Source organism: Neoarius graeffei, chromosome 1 (genome assembly GCF_027579695.1).
Source record: "Neoarius graeffei isolate fNeoGra1 chromosome 1, fNeoGra1.pri, whole genome shotgun sequence".
Lineage (NCBI taxonomy): Eukaryota > Metazoa > Chordata > Actinopteri > Siluriformes > Ariidae > Neoarius > Neoarius graeffei.
The window spans coordinates 71,596,831-71,616,064 of NC_083569.1; the positions used below are offsets into that span (position 1 = coordinate 71,596,831).

At 40.8% G+C, this 19,234-nt stretch overlaps 1 protein-coding gene across 2 annotated transcripts in view; it reads left to right on the forward strand.

Annotated features, from left to right (window-relative positions):
* The window catches only part of sema4f (sema domain, immunoglobulin domain (Ig), transmembrane domain (TM) and short cytoplasmic domain, (semaphorin) 4F), a 114,757-nt gene extending 96,519 nt beyond the window's left edge, over positions 1-18,238 (forward strand). For both annotated transcript variants that reach the window (XM_060919684.1, XM_060919771.1), the window contains exons 7-14: positions 778-932; positions 1,066-1,247; positions 9,099-9,240; positions 9,410-9,632; positions 9,754-9,863; positions 11,736-11,887; positions 11,996-12,051; positions 15,752-18,238. In XM_060919684.1, coding sequence (XP_060775667.1) covers positions 778-932; positions 1,066-1,247; positions 9,099-9,240; positions 9,410-9,632; positions 9,754-9,863; positions 11,736-11,887; positions 11,996-12,051; positions 15,752-16,521 — 1,790 coding nt within the window. In that variant the 3' untranslated portion in view covers positions 16,522-18,238. The remainder of the gene's footprint in view (positions 1-777; positions 933-1,065; positions 1,248-9,098; positions 9,241-9,409; positions 9,633-9,753; positions 9,864-11,735; positions 11,888-11,995; positions 12,052-15,751) is intronic.
* The last annotated feature ends 996 nt before the right edge of the window (positions 18,239-19,234 follow it).

Consider the following 19,234-nt stretch of genomic DNA (forward strand, 5'->3'; position numbering starts at 1 on the left):
TACTTATGGTCCGTAGTACACCAACACCTTGTATTTCCAAATTAGAAAAGCATGACTCAGATAATGATTAACTCCAAATCCCAAAATGCATCACTTTTTCTGTTCGTTTTATATGCACAATGAACCCGGTGAGGCAGTCATGAAAAATGTAACAGCTTAAAGTTGTCGAATTAAAATGACCTTTGAACATAGCAGGGTGCATTTACATTCGCACCAGGACGGAACAGTGCTGCTGTGAGCAAGTTTTTCTGTTTCCAAAAAATACATTGTTTACGTTAAACCTTTATTTTCTTAGAAATACATTCAGTGCCTAGATTGTTCTCTGATAACAGTCATCTATAAATGTACACGTATGATTTTGACTTTCATTTAGTTTTTCATTTAAGGGTGCATCCAAAATGCCAATGTAGCACAAGAAGAAACTGATGAACAGGTATATGCAGTATTGTACTAAATCTAGCCTTTCTTTCACTTAATTGAATAACCAAGGCAAATTTGAAAGCTTAGTGCACAACTTGCTCCAACAAGTGAAACATTATTGGATTCAGACATTTGTAGAACCTCAAATTACAGAAATGCCGCCCCCCAAAAAAAAAAAAATAAATAAATAAAATGACAACAGTTGACTGCTGTGTGTCCCCACATCACACCCAGTGTTACCAGCTCTGGATCCACTGACCAAGATACAAGAGTGACTGAAGATGGATTAACTTTGCAATTATTGTTTAACTTTCTACCATGACTTCTCTGAAATTCAGTCGTTTTATCTGAGTGCAGATCCAGAGTTCGTCAGCTCTGCCTTTATCCAAGAAGATCAAAAGAGCAACCCAACAGGCGAAGACGACAAGATCTACTTCTTCTTTACTGAGGTGGCCAAAGAATATGACCTTTACGCCAAGGTCAAAGTGCCTAGGGTGGCTCGAGTATGTAAGGTAGGAGCCCACGTCTGTGGTGGGTTGTTTTTTAAATAAGATTTCGATTGTTCAGAGTTTTTCTGCAATGACTCAACATCCCTTCACTTCATGGTTAGTTGTGTGCACATTCTAACATCACTCTTTCTCTCAGTCTGATATCGGGGGCATGAAGACCTTACAGAGACGCTGGACAACATTCCTTAAGGCTCAGCTGGTGTGTGAGGATCGAGGAAGTGGTCAGCGCTTTAACGTTTTGACTGATGTCTTTACCAAACAGCATCAGCCAGGAGACCCCAGCAGCACACACTTCTACGGTATCTTCACTTCCCAGTGGTGAGTGGGGATCATGTTGGATCCCATCCCATTTAGTTTAATCTGAACCACATACTACTGGAATTGCAGTACAAGTTTTTCTGTAACATACACAGTTACACATTCTATTGCTTACTAATTTTTTAAATTATTTAAAATAGCAGAAATCTTGTCTTGTCATTAATTACTTTTTACCTCTTTGTCTTTTTATTGTAATTGATTGCTCTGTGAGAGGAGCTCTGCACTCTTTATACTCTGTAAATGTTGGCGGTGGTGGTAATGGTAATGTCAGCAGTAGTAGCAGAAACTGTTGCTGCTGTTGCTACTATGATTATTATTAGTACATTACTTGGCATTTAGCAGATGCTCTTATCCAGAGCGATGTACAAGAAGTGCAAAAGTCAGGTATACAAAGTGCTGAACTTCTAGACAACAGGGTTTCCGCGGAGTCTTAAAAAGTCTAAAATTTGATAATCCTAATTTAAGGCCTTAAAAAGTCTAAAATACGAGCATATTTTGCATTGTAGGTCTTAAATGTAATTTTGTGAAGTCTTAAATCTTTACATCCATTTACCCCATTTGCTTTTTTTTGTTAAATGCGTTGGTGATATTCATAATTAGTCATATAGGCTAGGCCTATTTAACAGTGGCGGCTCCTGAATTTTTTTTCAGGGGGGGGGGGGGCAATTTCCCCCGTTATGTCTACACGGACCATAAATGTCCACAGGACTGAAGTAAATTGTAGCAAATCAATTGGCCGAACTTGTTTTTGCCTGGTAAATTCAGATATCAATATAGACAATATCTTCTCTCCACTAGGTGGCAACACTGAACAAGTTAAAGGTGGCAAACTAAGGCCCGCTTTACACGGGGACGGTATAAAACAAAAACGCAAAAGTCCGTTTTTGTTCTCACTTTTTTCCGCGTCTACACGACCGTTTTCAAGGAGGAAATCTGCGTCTATACGGTGACGCATAAATGTCTCCGCTATGTCTGCACGCATGCGCAACGTCTTCTGTCTTGTCTGATCTGCACATCTGCGCCGCTGTTCTGTCAAGTTATCCTACCAAGCCTACTACGCATGCGCGAAATCCAGGAGGGTAGGAAAATTCAACAGTAGTTTTGTCCCACCGATCAGCTGGGCTGATAGAAAATCGGTGAGAATTTCACGCATTTGCCGATTTTTATGTTTTGTGCGTATTGGTCGAGTCTTTGGCTGAGTCAAATAATTTGTAATGACTTATTTTGAATAATAAAACGGTCTGCATGAGAACTTGCTAGGATAACTTTACAGAACACCGGTCCGGCTGAGGTACTGTAGTGCTCGAGGGAGGAGCAGGAGCAAACCGAAACTCTTTTAATCTGCCTTTATTAAGTAACACTCACTCTTGTTTCGGTGAAGAAGAGAAAAGGCAGTGTCCATCTCAGCAAAATAAACCCGTTCGGCTGCTAGTTTTGTTTTCAGTCTCGGGTTTATGGTTTCACGAGCGGCTTGAATAGGCGGCGCGCGCGTGCACGCACACGCGTGTGCGCGCGTGCGTGTAACTTGGCGACACCAAACTGAGGAGCTCCAGCTGGGCGGGTGAGCAGGAAAACACATCTACTGCATTAAAACACAGAGCAGCTTGAAGGTCTGTTGGATCGATGTAATCAGACATGCTCTTACTTTTTTTTTTTGGATAGGACAGTGTAGAGAGACAGGAAATGAGTGGGAGAAAGAGACGGGGAGGGATCGGGAAATGACCTCGGGTCGGAACCGAACCTGGGTCCCTGGATTTTATGGTATGGTGCCTTAGCCATCTGAGCCACGACACCCCCACTTACTTTCTTACTTCCCGGGCTGGCATGTACAGTATATGACACATGTATGACGTAAACGCGTACCCGACGTGAGCAGATCCGAGCAGAGTTTCGCGTATTGGGTAGTTTAGACGGATACGCAATGGGGGCCGTTTTTAAACTTATCCACTTTGGAAGGCGTTTTCAATTTTATCCGTTTTTCAGCCTCGGAAACGCCGTCCTCGTGTAAACGAAAGGCACTTCTGATAAAATATTTAGTCGTTTTTACCCGACAGCGTCCTCGTGTAAACGGGCCCTTAGGTAGCCTAGTAAACTAGACCCACCCGCCTAGCGGCCAAAAATATTTTTGCCTACGAGTGGCAAATATTCACATTTAGTCTGGCTTGCCAGGCTAAAACTAAGGAAGATTCATTGTGAAGCCTTCAAAGCAAAACATTTGGCATCACAATCAATTAATATTACATTACTCATTTATTTTCTCATATTTTTCCAGTATTCTATAATAAGTAGACACAAATTCTTAATTATAAACATATTCTAATTTCTTCATTCTAAAGAATGCAATTAAAGTGGCAGGATATAAATCCAAAACAAGTGTTTATTTAAGTTTTGGAAAAGATGAAGAAAAGCATAACCATCAAACAAACATGTGCAGCTTAATTATGTTTTTTTTATATGGAATTGCACCATTTTAGCAACAAATAATAATTCTAAATAAATTCTGCAGTTTTTTTCCCAAGAATTCCTCCAGAAAGCCATGCCTTAAAAAGAAATTTTAAGTATTACAAGCATGTCAATGAACACAAAAGGCTTTAGTTATTTAGCTATATACACACAAGGTTACACAAGGTTTTGTAGTCAGTGCAACTTGGCTTAACAAGTTGGAAAAAAGGTAAGGTGCTGCTGGCTCCAATGAACACATACTGTACAATATATAAAAATTGAAAATATGCTTAATTTACACCAAGTCAGAGAGAACTTGAGGCTACTGAAATATTCCAAGCATGGCAATGTTAAACTGCCATTAGTAAAACAAAAACATGGCAATGTTAAACTGCCATTGGTAAAACAACTGCCACTGGTAACACACACACACACACACACAAAAAAAAACTTTTGCCTAGTAAATTCAAATATCAGATATCACTGTACCGTCTGCTGTGCTACTTCCAGGGTGGAAGAGAACGCAAGGGTAGCAAAAAAAAGCATTGACTACATCACAGCCAGCTAGCCAAGTTTTCCAGTGGTACCAGTTCTTGTTAAAACCTCTTGAGTAGGTCTTCTCCCCCTTCGTAGACACTTGCTTGATGTTTAAATTCGGTCTAGGAGGTCCTAGCTGTTTGATTGCCGTTTTCTCCTCATTGGTACGACGACTAAAGGGAACTTCTTTCAGAGACGCTATCGTATTGTTGCACTCAACACTCGCCATCTTGTTCATAGAATGTTCACACATTTCCCGCGCAACAGGCGTATGACGTAAGCACGCTGCTTGTGCTAGCACATAAAACCTAATAGAAAATGCATTGGGAGCATGATTTTCGAAAAAAAAGTACGTACCATTACTGTCAATGGGAGATTTTGGGGCAAATCTGAACCTGACAGAAATCGCCCCAAAAGGGCGTGGCTACACCAGGCGCGACCTTAGCCTGATTGGACAATGACATTACTGTTGCCGTGGTAGTAGTAGTAGATAAAAAAAAAAAAAATCTCCCTCCCTGTTTGGGAGTGCGTCGCCCAAATCACCCCTATATAACGAGCCGCCAGTGCTACTTAGTATCAGTAGGCTACGCTGCAAACTACAAATGAGACACAGTGGAATCCGGCGTCTAGCACGGTTGGCATGGTGATGCACAGGGCATGGCACGCGTGCATTTAGACAGTAGAGCCTAAAAGAAGCGAGGGAGATTGTCACGGTTTGTAGCAAAATGGGCAAATGCAAGTTTAACGACTGCTGGCTTGAACGCAATGATTTCGTAGACTGGTTAAAACATCTCATCTCATTATCTCTAGCCGCTTTATCCTTCTACAGGGTCGCAGGCAAGCTGGAGCCTATCCCAGCTGACTATGGGCGAAAGGCGGGGTACACCCTGGACAAGTCGCCAGGTCATCACAGGGCTGACACATAGACACAGACAACCATTCACACTCACATTCACACCTACGCTCAATTTAGAGTCACCAGTTAACCTAACCTGCATGTCTTTGGACTGTGGGGGAAACCGGAGCACCCGGAGGAAACCCACGCGGACACGGGGAGAACATGCAAACTCCACACAGAAAGGCTCTCGCCGGCCACGGGGCTCGAACCCGGACCTTCTTGCTGTGAGGCGACAGCGCTAACCACTACACCACCGTGCCGCCCTGGTTAAAGCATGTACCAAACAATCCGTTTGAGGCGTACTGCACATTGTGCAAAAGAACACTCAAACTCAGCACCCTGGGTGTAAAGGCACTGGAATCGCACGCGAAAGCTGAGAAGCACCAGGCTGCCCATAAAAGTCTGCAACAATCGCATGCCATCACTCAATTTTGTTCACCGTTGTCAGGTCCAAGCACATCTTGAGACGGTGTATCAGCTAACTCCGTGCGAACTGTAACGTTACAACACACAAACCGTACAGAATCGAATGCCTCATCCTCAAGTGATTTGCGGGATGTCTTTGGCTCCACTGCAACTTAGTTCCTCATTAAGCGCGCACCCTAGGGATGTAATGAGTTCATTGGTGAATGATAATAAATTTTGTTATTTTGAAAGTAATTCAGGCTCTCCCAATTTTCTTTTTTTTTTTTGTGCAGCATAAGTCTTAAATTTAACCTGTTATGGTCTTAAAAAGGTCTTAAAAAGTCTTAAATTGAACTTGTTCAAGCCTGCAGAAACCCTGAGACAAGAAAGTTCAAGTGACAGCAATACTTAGTGTAATATTCTGTTGAAGTACCAATACTCAAACAGCCAAGGAAACAAAAGTAGTATTAAACCATTAATACTAGAACTACTAATAGTTTTATTAAACTACTAATAGTTAAATTATTATTATTATTATTAGTAGTAGTAGTAGTGGGACAAAGTCACTAATGTGCAAGTCACAAGTAAGTCTCAAGTCCTACCACTCAAGTCCGAGTCAAGTCACAAGTCAAGGCACTTTTGACCAAGTCAAGTCCAAGTCCTACCCAAGCCAAGTCGAGTCCAAGTCCAAGTCTCATTTTTTTCCAAGTCCCTAACAAGTCACCATTTATTCTACAGGCAATCAACACATTTTTGATCACAAATGTATTACCTCTCCACACTGCAGTGTATGTCCTCCTTTGCCAGTCACCTTGGATAAAAATGTCTGCTAAATGTAATGTAATGTCAATGATTCATAGAGTCAGCACAAGTAACTACAGTACACCCATTCTTTTCCATTTTAAAATGTTTTAGAGCTTGTGCCCCAAGACAAAGAATCTCAGAGGAGACAATGATTAGTTAGTTAACGTTAGTAAAGCATCCTAAATTTTCAGTGAGTTTAGTTTGAGTGAGTCAGTGTACATCTGAGGCTAAGGGTGTGAGAATGAGTGAAAGTATGACCATTTCCTTAAATTTTTTATTGGAAAATTAGTGAGAAATTAAAACAAAATTCTAAACAAAACTAGTACTGGTACTGTGTAACAAAAATCATTTTCTTTTCATTTCATTCATGTCATTTTTCACATAAAAATGCTTTTCATGTGCATTTTAAGACATGAAACTCAAAGTCCAAGCTAACAGATGATCTGTGTACTTTTAGAATCAAAGAATGGTTTTCCTTCTGAAGTTAGGCACTGTCCCAACATACAACATGACATGCCTTTAACACAATACAGTGTGACTTGAGTACGTTTGTGTGTGTGAGAGAGACCAACGAACTGACAAAAAATTCCGGAAATATCTGTTCTCCACTACTGAGAGAGGGATGTTGCATCCAATGACCAAATCTGTTAGTATTGAATTTGTGATGGCTTTTTGTTGTGGGTGGGTAGCATTGTACTGTGTATCTTTTTGCAGTAAGGAATCCAGAAATGGACGGCTGCTCTGTCTCACTTGGGATGATCTTGTTCTTCAGATATTCTGCAAATCTAAACAAGAAAAAAAATGTAAAATTAGTAGGCCTACTTGTTTTCTGTTTTTAATCATGTAGACATTAACATGTTTTTATCATTTTCAATATCAAAGTCTGAGTTCATTTAATCTGAACATATTTGTTTATACACAGTATAATGTTTAATACAAGCCAGCCAGGATGTTCCCTTAAGCAGTTTAGCTAGACCACAATGCATTCACTAAACACTCGCTAAAATACCGGTAGCCTCAGTAAACACAGAACGTTGTGACGATGTAGCCAGAATCAGAGTCCTCTAGGGCTCTGGCCAGAATGTGAGAATGAAGCCCTGGCAACATTCTAGAGAGCCGTATAATATAGTAGAATAAACAGTTGTTGTGAATTTCAGAATGTTCAGCGGAATCCTCCAGATCCAAGTTGCGTGCTTTTGGCGAATTTGGTTTCTCGCCAGAGACTAATAAATGCACTGGTAAAGCCATGCTATGTAGAGGCATTGTGTGCCCTGTCGTTTGGGTAAGACTGTGGGATAATGCTTCGCGTCGGAGTAGGCTACACTCCAATCTGTCGGGATGTACTGCGCTATAAAACGTCAGCTGAGCTTACATTTTACATAGCCCAAATGGCCCATTATTCACATTGCCTACATGACACCAGAGAGAGGAAGAGAATAGAATTGAATGTCTCTGATGACACGTAATCCCAGCACTAATAACACACATCGCACAGCGTCCACGACTTGGTGCAGTACGTAGCAAACAGTTAAACGCCTGGTTTAACTTGCATTGCTAGTCATCTCGTCTCAGTGGTTTAAATGCCTTTCATGACAAGCACTGACTTTCCCATTGCAAAGAGCGAACTTCTGTTTTACATACTTAGTTTGCAGCCTGGGTAACTGTTTATTTGATTCACGTTTTATCCTTTGCTGTCCGGTTCTTATCATAAGTCTGTGTCGTTCTGACCAGAGCCTTTATAACAATCTTGTAAACGTTCTCTGCTCTGACCAAATCACCACCTTCTGGCTATGCCTTCCCAATGTGTGTTAACTGGTAGCCTAGCCCACATAATCTAACACTAGACTGAACACAAAAGCAATCCAATAAAAAAATCTACTTCACTATTTTATATTCAGCAAAGCAAAACAAATCCTTGACAGCGTTAATACATTAACACATTCCACTTCTAGCCACCAACTAGCCTGTACAGATTCTTGCTAGCTGTAGCCTAGCTTTGTTACTTACTTGTCCTTATGCAGCCTCAGGTGACGAATGAAGTTTGATGTGGTTGACTGGCTGTCCGAAATTGTGGCTCCACATGTTCTGCACGTAGCAATGCGTTTGCCATCTGTATTGGAGTATTCTTTAAATCCAAAGGAAATTACGCGGGGAATCATGTTTTTATCCGTCCGTTCATCATTCAGCGTCCTCGTTGCCCATCACCGTTTGGTTTTTCATTTGAACCAGTTGAAGTGCTTGAGTGACACCTAGTGCTAGTGGATTGAGCTGCCGTGGCCTAGGACAAGGAGCTACACCGCATTCAAATAATAACGAGTGTACTTGGATTCAAAATCGAGGGGGGGGGAAGAATATTTATACCTGATACGCCAAGTCACTGCAAGCTAAAACTGTCAAGTCCAAGTCAAGTCTCGAGTCAACAGCGTGCAAGTCCGAGTCGAGTTGCAAGTCATTCCTCATCTCGGGATTTCAAGTCTCAAGTCATCAAAATGGTGACTCGAGTCTGACTCGAGTCCAAGTCACATGACTCAAGTCCACATGTCTGGTAGTAGTATTAAACAGTTAGTAGTAGAAGAACTACCTCATTCATGGTTATCTGTGACAGTCTTTTTACCACTACTGTAATGCTTTAACTTCCCTCATGATCAATAAAGTTTCTATTGATCAATCTAAAGCTAGCTACACTTATTAGCATTCTAAATAACTGATTATGTGAACTGATGAGATGAAACTGTGTGTGTGTGTGTGTGTGTGTGTGTGTGTAGGGAGAGGGAGGAAATGTCTGCAGTGTGTGTGTATAGTCTGGAGGACATCACGAAAGTCATGGATGGACCATTTAAAGAGCTGAAGAAGAGTTGTGAAAACTGGATGAACCCAGAGCCAGTGCCTACTCCCAGACCAGGCCAGGTAAACATCCACAGTCATACTATGCCAATAAACATTATATAAACCTGTGGTCTTTGTTGTATTTAATGCTGATTCCCCAGGTGTGCAGATTGCTTACTGCTTTTACATCCTCTAATGCATTTTTAAAGAACATAATAATTTCTTGTTCTTTCTCACTTTCTGGCCACAGTGTCTGAACAGTGCTTTGAAAGCAGAGGGCATCGATTCATCTCTGAAGCTGCCTGATAAAGTGCTGACGTTCATGCGAGACCACCCTCTCATGGAGAACAGTGTCGTATCAGCACCCTTAATGGTCAGGAGTGGAGTTACATACACCAAACTGGCTGTAACTCTGACTCCTGTCTTCAACGGCAACAGCAAGCTTAGTGCTACTGTTCTACATCTTGGGACAGGTGAAAAAAATTAATGATGAAGCAAGAAAGTGTATGACGATATGTGTGTGTGCATGGTGTCCTTCAGTGGCCTTTGTTTCATTATAAATCTAATGAAAACATATATACTGTATTTTTAAAGATCGTGGAGAGCTTCATAGAATTGCAGTAGTGGGACCGAATGCAACTCTTCTGCAAGAGCTCCCTCTTTTTCCAGCCTCAGAGCCCATCAACAATATCCTTCTCTACAAGGTAAAAACAAATATAACTGAGCCACAAGGATAAATAGAAAGACAGCCTGATTATGTTGCCGTTTCCAAAGAGTTAATAAACATGCATGGAATATACTGAACGAGTCCAAGTGTTAAATATGACCTTAGTGTAGGCCGAGGTTGCAAACGTACACACGTTCTTTACTTACAGTAAGCAGAAGTACAGATGCGCCTGTTAAAAAAAGACTGATAAATGAAGTACTGATTCAGCTTCTTTACTCAAGTAAAGGTACAGGCTCTGAAATTGTACTCGATGTATAAAAGTAGAAAGTAGTCCTTTGAAGGACGTCTTCTACCGGCTTGTTTCTATGAAAAGATAACCGAACCTCGTGTAATGTATAATAATTTCGAGGGATGGCGTGTGCACGTGGAAGCCAAGAAGTCTTTATTTGTCACATGTACACTCAAGCACAGACTTAAGCACACAGTGAAATTTAACCCATCTGAAGCAGTGAGCAATGAGCACACACACACACACACACACACACACACACACACACGCACACACACAGAGCAGTGGGCAGCTATACTGCAGTGCCCGGGGAGCAGTTGGGGGTTAGGTGGCATTGCTCAAGGGCACTTCAGCTCAATCTCAGGCCATGGCTGCCCATGTTAACCAAATAACTTTGAAGGCGGCAACCCTACACATTCTTAAATTAATTATTAAATAATACCATACATAATATGCTCCAATGCAAATATTTTCATCGTCAAGTACTAAATAAATAAACCACGTGCACATGCAGTCGATGTACAGTGTGCCAACCTCAACAACTCGGCTGTATTGAATGATAACTTATAGCTATCCTTACCTTACTAGCTGCACTTTATCAGCTTGCTAATAACTTATTTGAAGAGTTTGAAGAACATGCATCATATACATCTGAAGAGTTGGGTATTTAAATCAAACAGTTTTGAAAGTTTATATAAAAACATTCAGATTTAAAAGTTTGAAGAAAACCTGTTCGCCTCAGTTTGCTAAATTTGAATGCAGCTCATGTTTTAGTCAGGGTTGCCAGATTGGGTTGCTGTATTCAGTGTCTTTTAATTACCTCTGCCAAGGAGGTTATGTTTTCGGTAGCGTTTGTTTGTTTGTTTGTTTGTTTGTCTGTCTGTCGGTCGGTCGGTTGGTTGGTTTGTCTGTTAGCAAAATTACGGAAAAAGTTATGAACGGATTGCTCTGAAATTTTTTTCCAGAGGTGTGACTGGGCACAAGTAACAATCCATTAAATTTTGGCGGTGATCCGGATCACCTTCTGGATCCCGGATTTTTTTAAAGGATTCTTGGCGGAGGTCTGCGCTCTCCGAGTGCTTTTCTAGTTTTTCTCTGGTATTGTCCCATCCATTTAGGTTGAAATCAGTGTTGATGTTGGGAAGGCATGCAATGGTGCAAAAAATGACAGCAACAACAAAAATGATAATACCCTTTAAATGCATTAGAATTGAAGTAACAAGACTGATTTGAAAATGTAAGGAGTAGAATGTACAGATGGTTGTGTTAAAATGTAGTGGGTAAAAGTACTTGAGTATTTATTTTTATGACAACTTTATTAAAGTACAGATACCCGAAAACTCTAAGTACAGTAACGAAGGTTGTGGTTTTTTTTTTTTTGGTGTACATCGTTGCTTCCCACCCCTGAATGTAGAGTACTTGAACACATTTCATAATACCATAAACAATGTCATCGGCCTTATTCTGAAGATGACTATGGCAGTCCTGGTCTGAACTACTGAGTCTCTGCATCACCAAGACCCACTTTATTTCTGTTTGACTTCTGTTTTTCATGGGAAATGTAGAACAAACGCTTATACACAGACAGGACATGCTATGATGGTTTTTACTCCTTCTCAGGATGAGGCTCTGGTCGGTTCTCCTCACTCTCTGGTGAAGTTGCGTACAGAAGGCTGCTCTCTTTACCCTACCTGTGAAGTGTGTGCACGTGCACGTCCACTTGGCTGTGTCTGGAAAAAGAAAGAGGCTGCCTGCAGCCTGGCCGTCACAAAGTGAGTCTCTCTCTCTCTCTCTCTCTCTCTCACACACACACGCACGTACACACACACACACTGCACATCTTTCTTTATCAGCTAATGTCTTTACAATTGCATTTCCAGACCTAGTGAAGTGCTAAATCCTGAAGATTTAGTCAGTCAGTGTGGAAGGACTGAAGGTAAGAATCTATTATTCTTGTTAATGAGGGCACCTGATTTGTTTTTCATTTTTAAAACCCTGTTCACGGTTTTTTCTTTCTTTTTTCTTTCCTTTTTTCTCCTCTATTAAGTATTAACAATTATTCACCAAAGGCGAAGTGAAGATCGGTGAATAATAACCAAGATGAAGTCAAAGTTATTTCAATAATATTGGCTGGCTATTTTTCGTGGTATATCAGATATATTCCATTCAGCTAGAATGATATTGGACTCATTCAGTATCATGCTCGTTGAATGTAATATACAGTGGTACTCGAAAGTTTGCAAACCCTTTAGAATTTTCTATATTTCTGCATAAATATGACCTAAAACAACATCCGATTTTCACATGAGTCCTAAAAGTAAATAAAGGGAACCCAGTTAAACAAATTAGACAAAAATATTATACTTGGTCATTTATTTATTGAGGAAAATGATCCAATATTACATATCTGTGAGTGGCAAAAGTATTAGCAGTTAATTTGAAGGTGAAATTAGAGTCAGGTGTTTTCAATCAATGGGATGACAATCAGGTGTGAGTGGGCACCCTGTTTTATTTAAAGAACAGGGATCTATCAAAGTCCGATCTTCACAACACATGTTTGTGGAAGTGTATCATGACACGAACAAAGGAGATTTCTGAGGACCTCAGAAAAAGCGTTGCTGATGCTCAATAGGCTGGAAAATTCTCCACCAATCCACAGTCAGACAGATTGTGTACAAATGGAGGAAATTCAAGACCATTGTTACCCTCCCCAGGAGTGGTCGACCAACAAAGATCACTCCAAGAGCAAGGCGTGTAATAGTCGGCGAGGTCACAAAGGACCCCAGGGTAACTTCTAAGCAACTGAAGGCCTCTCTCACATTGGCTAATGTTAATGTTCATGAGTCCACCATCAGGAGAACACTGAACAACAATGGTGTGCATGGCAGGGTTGCAAGGAGAAAGCCACTGCTCTCCAAAAACTAACATTGCTGCTCGTCTGCAGTTTTTGCTAAAGATCACGTGGACAAGCCAGAAGGCTACTGGAAAAATGTTTTGTGGACGGATGAGACCAAAATAGAAGATTTTAGTTTAAATGAGAAGCGTTATGTTTGGAGAAAGGAAAACACTGCATTCCAGCAAAAGAACCGTATCCCATCTGTGAAACATGGTGGTGGTAGTATCATGGTTTGGGCCTGTTTTGCTGCATCTGGGCCAGGACGGCTTGCCATCATTGATGGAACAATGAATTCTGAATTATACCAGCAAATTCTAAAGGAAAATGTCAGGACATCTGTCCATGAACGGAATCTCAAGAGAAGGTGGGTCATGCAGCAAGACAATGACCCTAAGCACACAAGTCGTTCTACCAAAGAATGGTTAAAGAAGAATAAAGTGAATGTTTTGGAATGGCCAAGTCAAAGTCCTGACCTTAATCCAATCGAAATGTTGTGGAAGGACCTGAAGCGAGCAGTTCATGTGAGGAAACCCACCAACATCCCAGAGTTGAAGCTGTTCTGTACGGAGGAATGGGCTAAAATTCCTCCAAGCCGGTGTGTAGGACTGATCAACAGTTACCGCAAACGTTTAGTTGCAGTTATTGCTGCACAAGGGGGTCACACCAGATACTGAAAGCAAAGGTTTACATACTTTTGCCACTCACAGATATATAATATTAGATCATTTTCCTCAATAAATAAATGGCCAAGTATAATATTTTTGTCTCATTTGTTTAACTGGGTTCTCTTTATCTACTTTTAGGACTTGTGTGAAAATCTGATGATGTTTTAGGTCATATTTATGCAGAAATATAGAAAATTCTAAAGGGTTCACAAACTTTCAAGCATCACTGTATCTGATATACCATGAAAAATAGCCAGCCAATGTTATTATTATTATTATTATTATTATTATTATACACACACATTCCTTTCAGGTGCTCAACGTGTCTTTCTCTTTCAAAATTCTCTCAAAATCTTCCATATTTAATGAAGCAAACCTGATGGCCATGTTTGTTTACACATTGTTACAGTCACTCGCTAGCGCGGAAGTTTTACATCTCTGACATGTGACGTCATGTTGTCTTGACCACCATGCACTATCGTAAACCATATTCAATGCTCATTCTTCATTGGGTTGAATTGCATAATACATGTAGGATAAGCGATATGCTAACAATATTGCATGCTATCAAACCAAATGAATTGAGTCCACTAGAAGGTAATAAAATACATGTTTTTATTCCATCTAAAAAGTGTCCTGTATGTATAATAATCTCTGATATTCACTGAGCCTGAGGCGGATAATTGTTTTAGTATAAATACGCAGGTGATTATTTTAAAAAATTGTATTAAAGAGAAATCGTTTATTTAAAACTTCTAAAACATCAAGTGTAATAACGACGCAGCGCAGACTTGTGTCCCTTATCTATGCCGAGTCACACAAAATACTTTGTTTTGAAATCGATAAAATAAATCACAATTCCATCTTACCACTGCATAGTTTGACCAAACTTCGTAGCATCTTGAGTGCTTTTAGGAACAGCATTTTCTTTCATAATTTTGTAATTATTCCTTCCTTACAGTGATGAAGTGATTGGCTGCCATTTTGCCGAGTTGCTTGAGGTGATTATCGAGAAATAGTCCGAATCTCTCGACCAATCAGCACACACGATTTCCTATAATCACCTGCATATTTATACTTATTACTAAAGGAACAGTCCACCGTACTTCCATAATGAAATATGCTCTTATCTGAATTGAGACGAGCTGCTCTGTACCTCTCCGAGCTTTGCGCGACCTCCCAGTCAGTCAGACGCAGTCAGACGCGTTGTCACTCCTGTTAGCAATGTAGCTAGGCTCAGCATGGCCAATGGTATTTTTTGGGGCTGTAGTTAGATGCGACCGTAGTTAGATGCGACCAAACTCTTCCGCGTTTTTCCTGTTTACATAGGTTTATATGACCAGTGACATGAAACAAGTTCAGTTACACAAATTGAAACGTAGCGATTTTCTATGCTATGGAAAGTGCGCACTATAATGACAGGCGTACTAACACCTTCTGCGCGCTTCGGCAGCGCATTGATATCTGAGCTCCGTATCAATGCGCTGCCGAAGCGCGCAGAAGGTGTTAGTACGCCTGTCATTATAGTGCGGACTTTCCATAGCATAGAAAATCGCTACGTTTCAATTTGTGTAACTGAACTTTGTTTCATGTCACTGGTCATATAAACCTATGTAAACAGGAAAAATGCGGAAGAGTTTGGTCGCATCTAACTACAGCCCCAAAAAATACCATTGGCCATACTGAGCCTAGCTACATTGCTAACAGGAGTGACAGCGCGTCTGACTGACTGGGAGGTCGCACAAAGCTCGGACAGGTACGGAGCAGCTCGTCTCAATTCAGATAAGAGCATATTTCATTATGGAAGTACAGTGGACTGTTCCTTTAAGAAATAATGCCACCTCAAACTGATGCATTTTAAAGTAGTTTATTTGTTATGTTTCAGACTTTATCCTAGTCTTTAAATATGACCTAAATAACTTCTCATTTAAAAATATACTTAACTACTGAACTACCATTCCAGAGTCAATTACTATACTTGATATTATTACCATTTTTATAGCCACATTTTAAAGTATTGTTTTGTATTTAATCTGCATCTAATCCCCCCCCCCCCCCAAAAAAAAAAAATGCAGATCGCTGCTCTCCCAAGATGAAAGACTTGCATGTGGAAGAGGGGCTGCATGTGTTGCTGCCCTGTGTTCAGGTCTCACCTCGTCCCTGCCACTGGCAGCACCCACCCCAAAGACATACTCGACGCCACTTCTCTGACCTGGCAGTACAGGTCACTTCAGAAAGCAATGGCACTTATGTTTGTTTCTGTGAGGAAGCTGGGCAAAAGCAGCCAGCCTGTCCCAGGGCTGCATACAGACTTCTCCTTCAGGAGCAGCATACGAGTTTGAGCATCAAACAAGCATCGAGTCGTCAGTTCGTAGCCGGGTATGTGCTATTTTTCTTCACTGGCTTTGGAGTTTGTGGCTTGCTTGTGTGTCTGTTTCGCCGCCGTTGCAAGAGAGGAGGAGGAGGTCATTCTTCAACCTCAGAAAAGGGTCGGGACCTGTTGCCATCTTCAGACACGCCCCAGTCACCCAGCAGTGCCAGTCTGATCTCTGAGGCAGTTCCCTTTACAGAGAAAAGGAACGGGACACTGAATGGGCATGGAGGTCATATGCCTGAGCGGAAGTGTAGTTATATTTATGCTAATTCAAGTGGACTCAAGCTACAGGATACATCAATCAACCTGGAGGAAGGATTTCCTGGCCGAGAGAGGGCGGGACCAGAAGGCGAGGAGGATGGACTAGGGGACAGACTCTGTGACCTAGGGGATGGACTGGAGGAAGAACTTGCTAAGCTGCATGTGCTGAGAGGAGCACCATTAGCAAAGTGTGAAGAGAGCTCCATTTGAGGACACTTCCACAAAGAACTTAAGGCCACAGTATAGAACTGTACGCATAACACACGTGCATCCTTGACATTACCTACCGGTATAAGTTTGTGTGGTAGCTTGTAGCAAATCTGTGAGAGCAAACATTTAAGGATGTGCGTGAAGGCAAATGTGTTGGCATACAAAGGCAAGCACGCATACACACCCAGTAAGGAGCTCTGTATTCTCTGGGAGCTCAACTCAAGCTTGTCTGGAGCACAGTGTGTTCATGGGTGTGTGCATGTTACTGGCCAGAGAGATTGAAGCAGGCTTTTGTAACTGCTCCCACCACTGTGTTCAACCTTCTCTGACACAATCTCACACTTCATGTACTCAGTGTGGCATGTGTGCATGGACTGGACACTCCAAATCCGCCTTCAGTTCTCATGAATTGAGAAGTCAAACATGTTTGACTACTAAACACCAAAACATCCATCAGCTTTAAGCAAATTTTACTTTAAAGTTCTCACACTCTCATTGTTCACTAGGAGCTTTTTACAGTAGGTCAGCAGAGATTTCCAGTGGTGGGTTGGACAACAGACCCACATCTGCCTACTGCATGCGTGAGGAAAGCGAAGAGGTGCAGCAAGACTACTGTACTGAAAGCAGGGGTATCGTGCATATTGTCTCATAGGAGTGACAGGTCAAATCTAAAAGCCTATAAATAAAGTTTTAATTATATATCTTAATTTATACCTAAAATAAACTTTTACCAGAGTACTGATGACATTCAGAGAAAATCAACTTATTGCAGTATGTTTTAGTTTCCTTATAGAAGTCTTTTAGGCTGAAACTGTAATTGCCAAAGTAAAGCAGGGAAAATATCCAGAAGAAACATTCCTGTCCACAGTGAGGCAAGAGGTTATGGCCCTACCAAGAAATTAAAGCTACACTTCTAACTCGACTGGTTTGTTCAATGATGTCTATAACGAATATTGTACATGTTTGTGAATATCCCATAAATGTCATTGTTTATTTTGTAGTGACATTTAATCCTTTCCACCATTTGTAACAGTCTGAACTGTCGTCTGTTTTAAACGTATCACTGCCATTTGTCTTCCTGTGAACCCTCTGTTTTTAATTTTTATTAATTTTCATTGTTGATGTGAACGTGACTGATTTGTGTAGTGGAAATGTAACACTCAGGATCTATGTACAGCCTTTTGATCTTAAACATGTTGTCTACTGTCAGCACTTGGTAGCATGATGATAATCATAGGTACATATTTATCATTTAAAAAGAACTACTATTTCCATAGCAGACTTTGTGATCAAATTAATGGTTTAGACTGACCTATTATTCCTGAGTGTTATGTTTCCTCTTTTTGCTTATGAATAAAGCAATGTTAATTCGTGTACAGATCTTATATTCGAAGGTTTTATTTTTATAATTTATATAATAAAGATAAATGTAAAATTGTTTTGAACAGATGTTTGTGTGAGCATGAATGTATGAAAGAATTGTGGGTTTTTTTTTTTTTTTTTAAATAAAGTAACCCTGACTGAGAGAGCTGCCACTTTCTTAAACCATTAAACAATATACATATTAACGAATACATTATTAAAATTATTTTGTATTTTCCCCACAAACTTCAGTTCTGGTGTCAGATGGTATAGATAATGGATTGATGGATGGTTAGGTCCTTCATATTTGGAGTAGCAGGTGAGGCTGTTTTTCATTTGGAGTCCCATCATTTAAAGTTTAGGAATATTATTACTAATAAATGTCTGTCTTTTTTAAAATGTCTATATTGTATTCATCTGTGTAGTTCAAATTTTTACTCTATGTATCCACCCATGAAGTTGTCGATTATCTCACGGCAGTTTATAATCTAGGCACATAACAGGCAAGGCCTACACCAAGCCGGCTATGGATAAATGTTATTGTAGAAACCTTTTGTCTGACTTTTGTACGAATGACGCTCTTCATTAACCCTCATTTTTTCTTTTTTTTTAACCTAGAGAAGACTTATTAATTACAGTTTCTAATTATGACCTGATGGTAAAGACCTGGCACCATGTGATGGCAAGAAAAGGAAATTTGCTTGTGTTTAGGGAAAAGAGCAAGACTGTATTTATAACTTGGTGGTGTGATTCAGGGCAGCACGGTGGTGTAGTGGTTAGCGCTGTCGCCTCACAGCAAGAAGGTCCTGGGTTCGAGCCCCGGGGCCGGCGAGGGCCTTTCTGTGTGGAGTTTGCATGTTCTCCCCGTGTCCGCGTGGGTTTCCTCCGGGTGCTCCGGTTTCCCCCACAGTCCAAAGACATGCAGGTTAGGTTAACTGGTGACTCTAAATTGACCGTAGGTGTGAATGAGTGTGTGAATGGTTGTCTGTGTCTATGTGTCAGCCCTGTGATGACCTGGCGACTTGTCCAGGGTGTACCCCGCCTTTCGCCCGTAGTCAGCTGAGATAGGCTCCAGCTTGCCTGCGACCCTGTAGAAGGATAAAGCGGCTAGAGATAATGAGATGAGATAACAGGCAAGGCCTACACCAAGCCGGCTATGGATAAATGTTATTGTAGAAACCTTTTGTCTGACTTTTGTACGAATGACGCTCTTCATTAACCCTCATTTTTTCTTTTTTTTTAACCTAGAGAAGACTTATTAATTACAGTTTCTAATTATGACCTGATGGTAAAGACCTGGCACCATGTGATGGCAAGAAAAGGAAATTTGCTTGTGTTTAGGGAAAAGAGC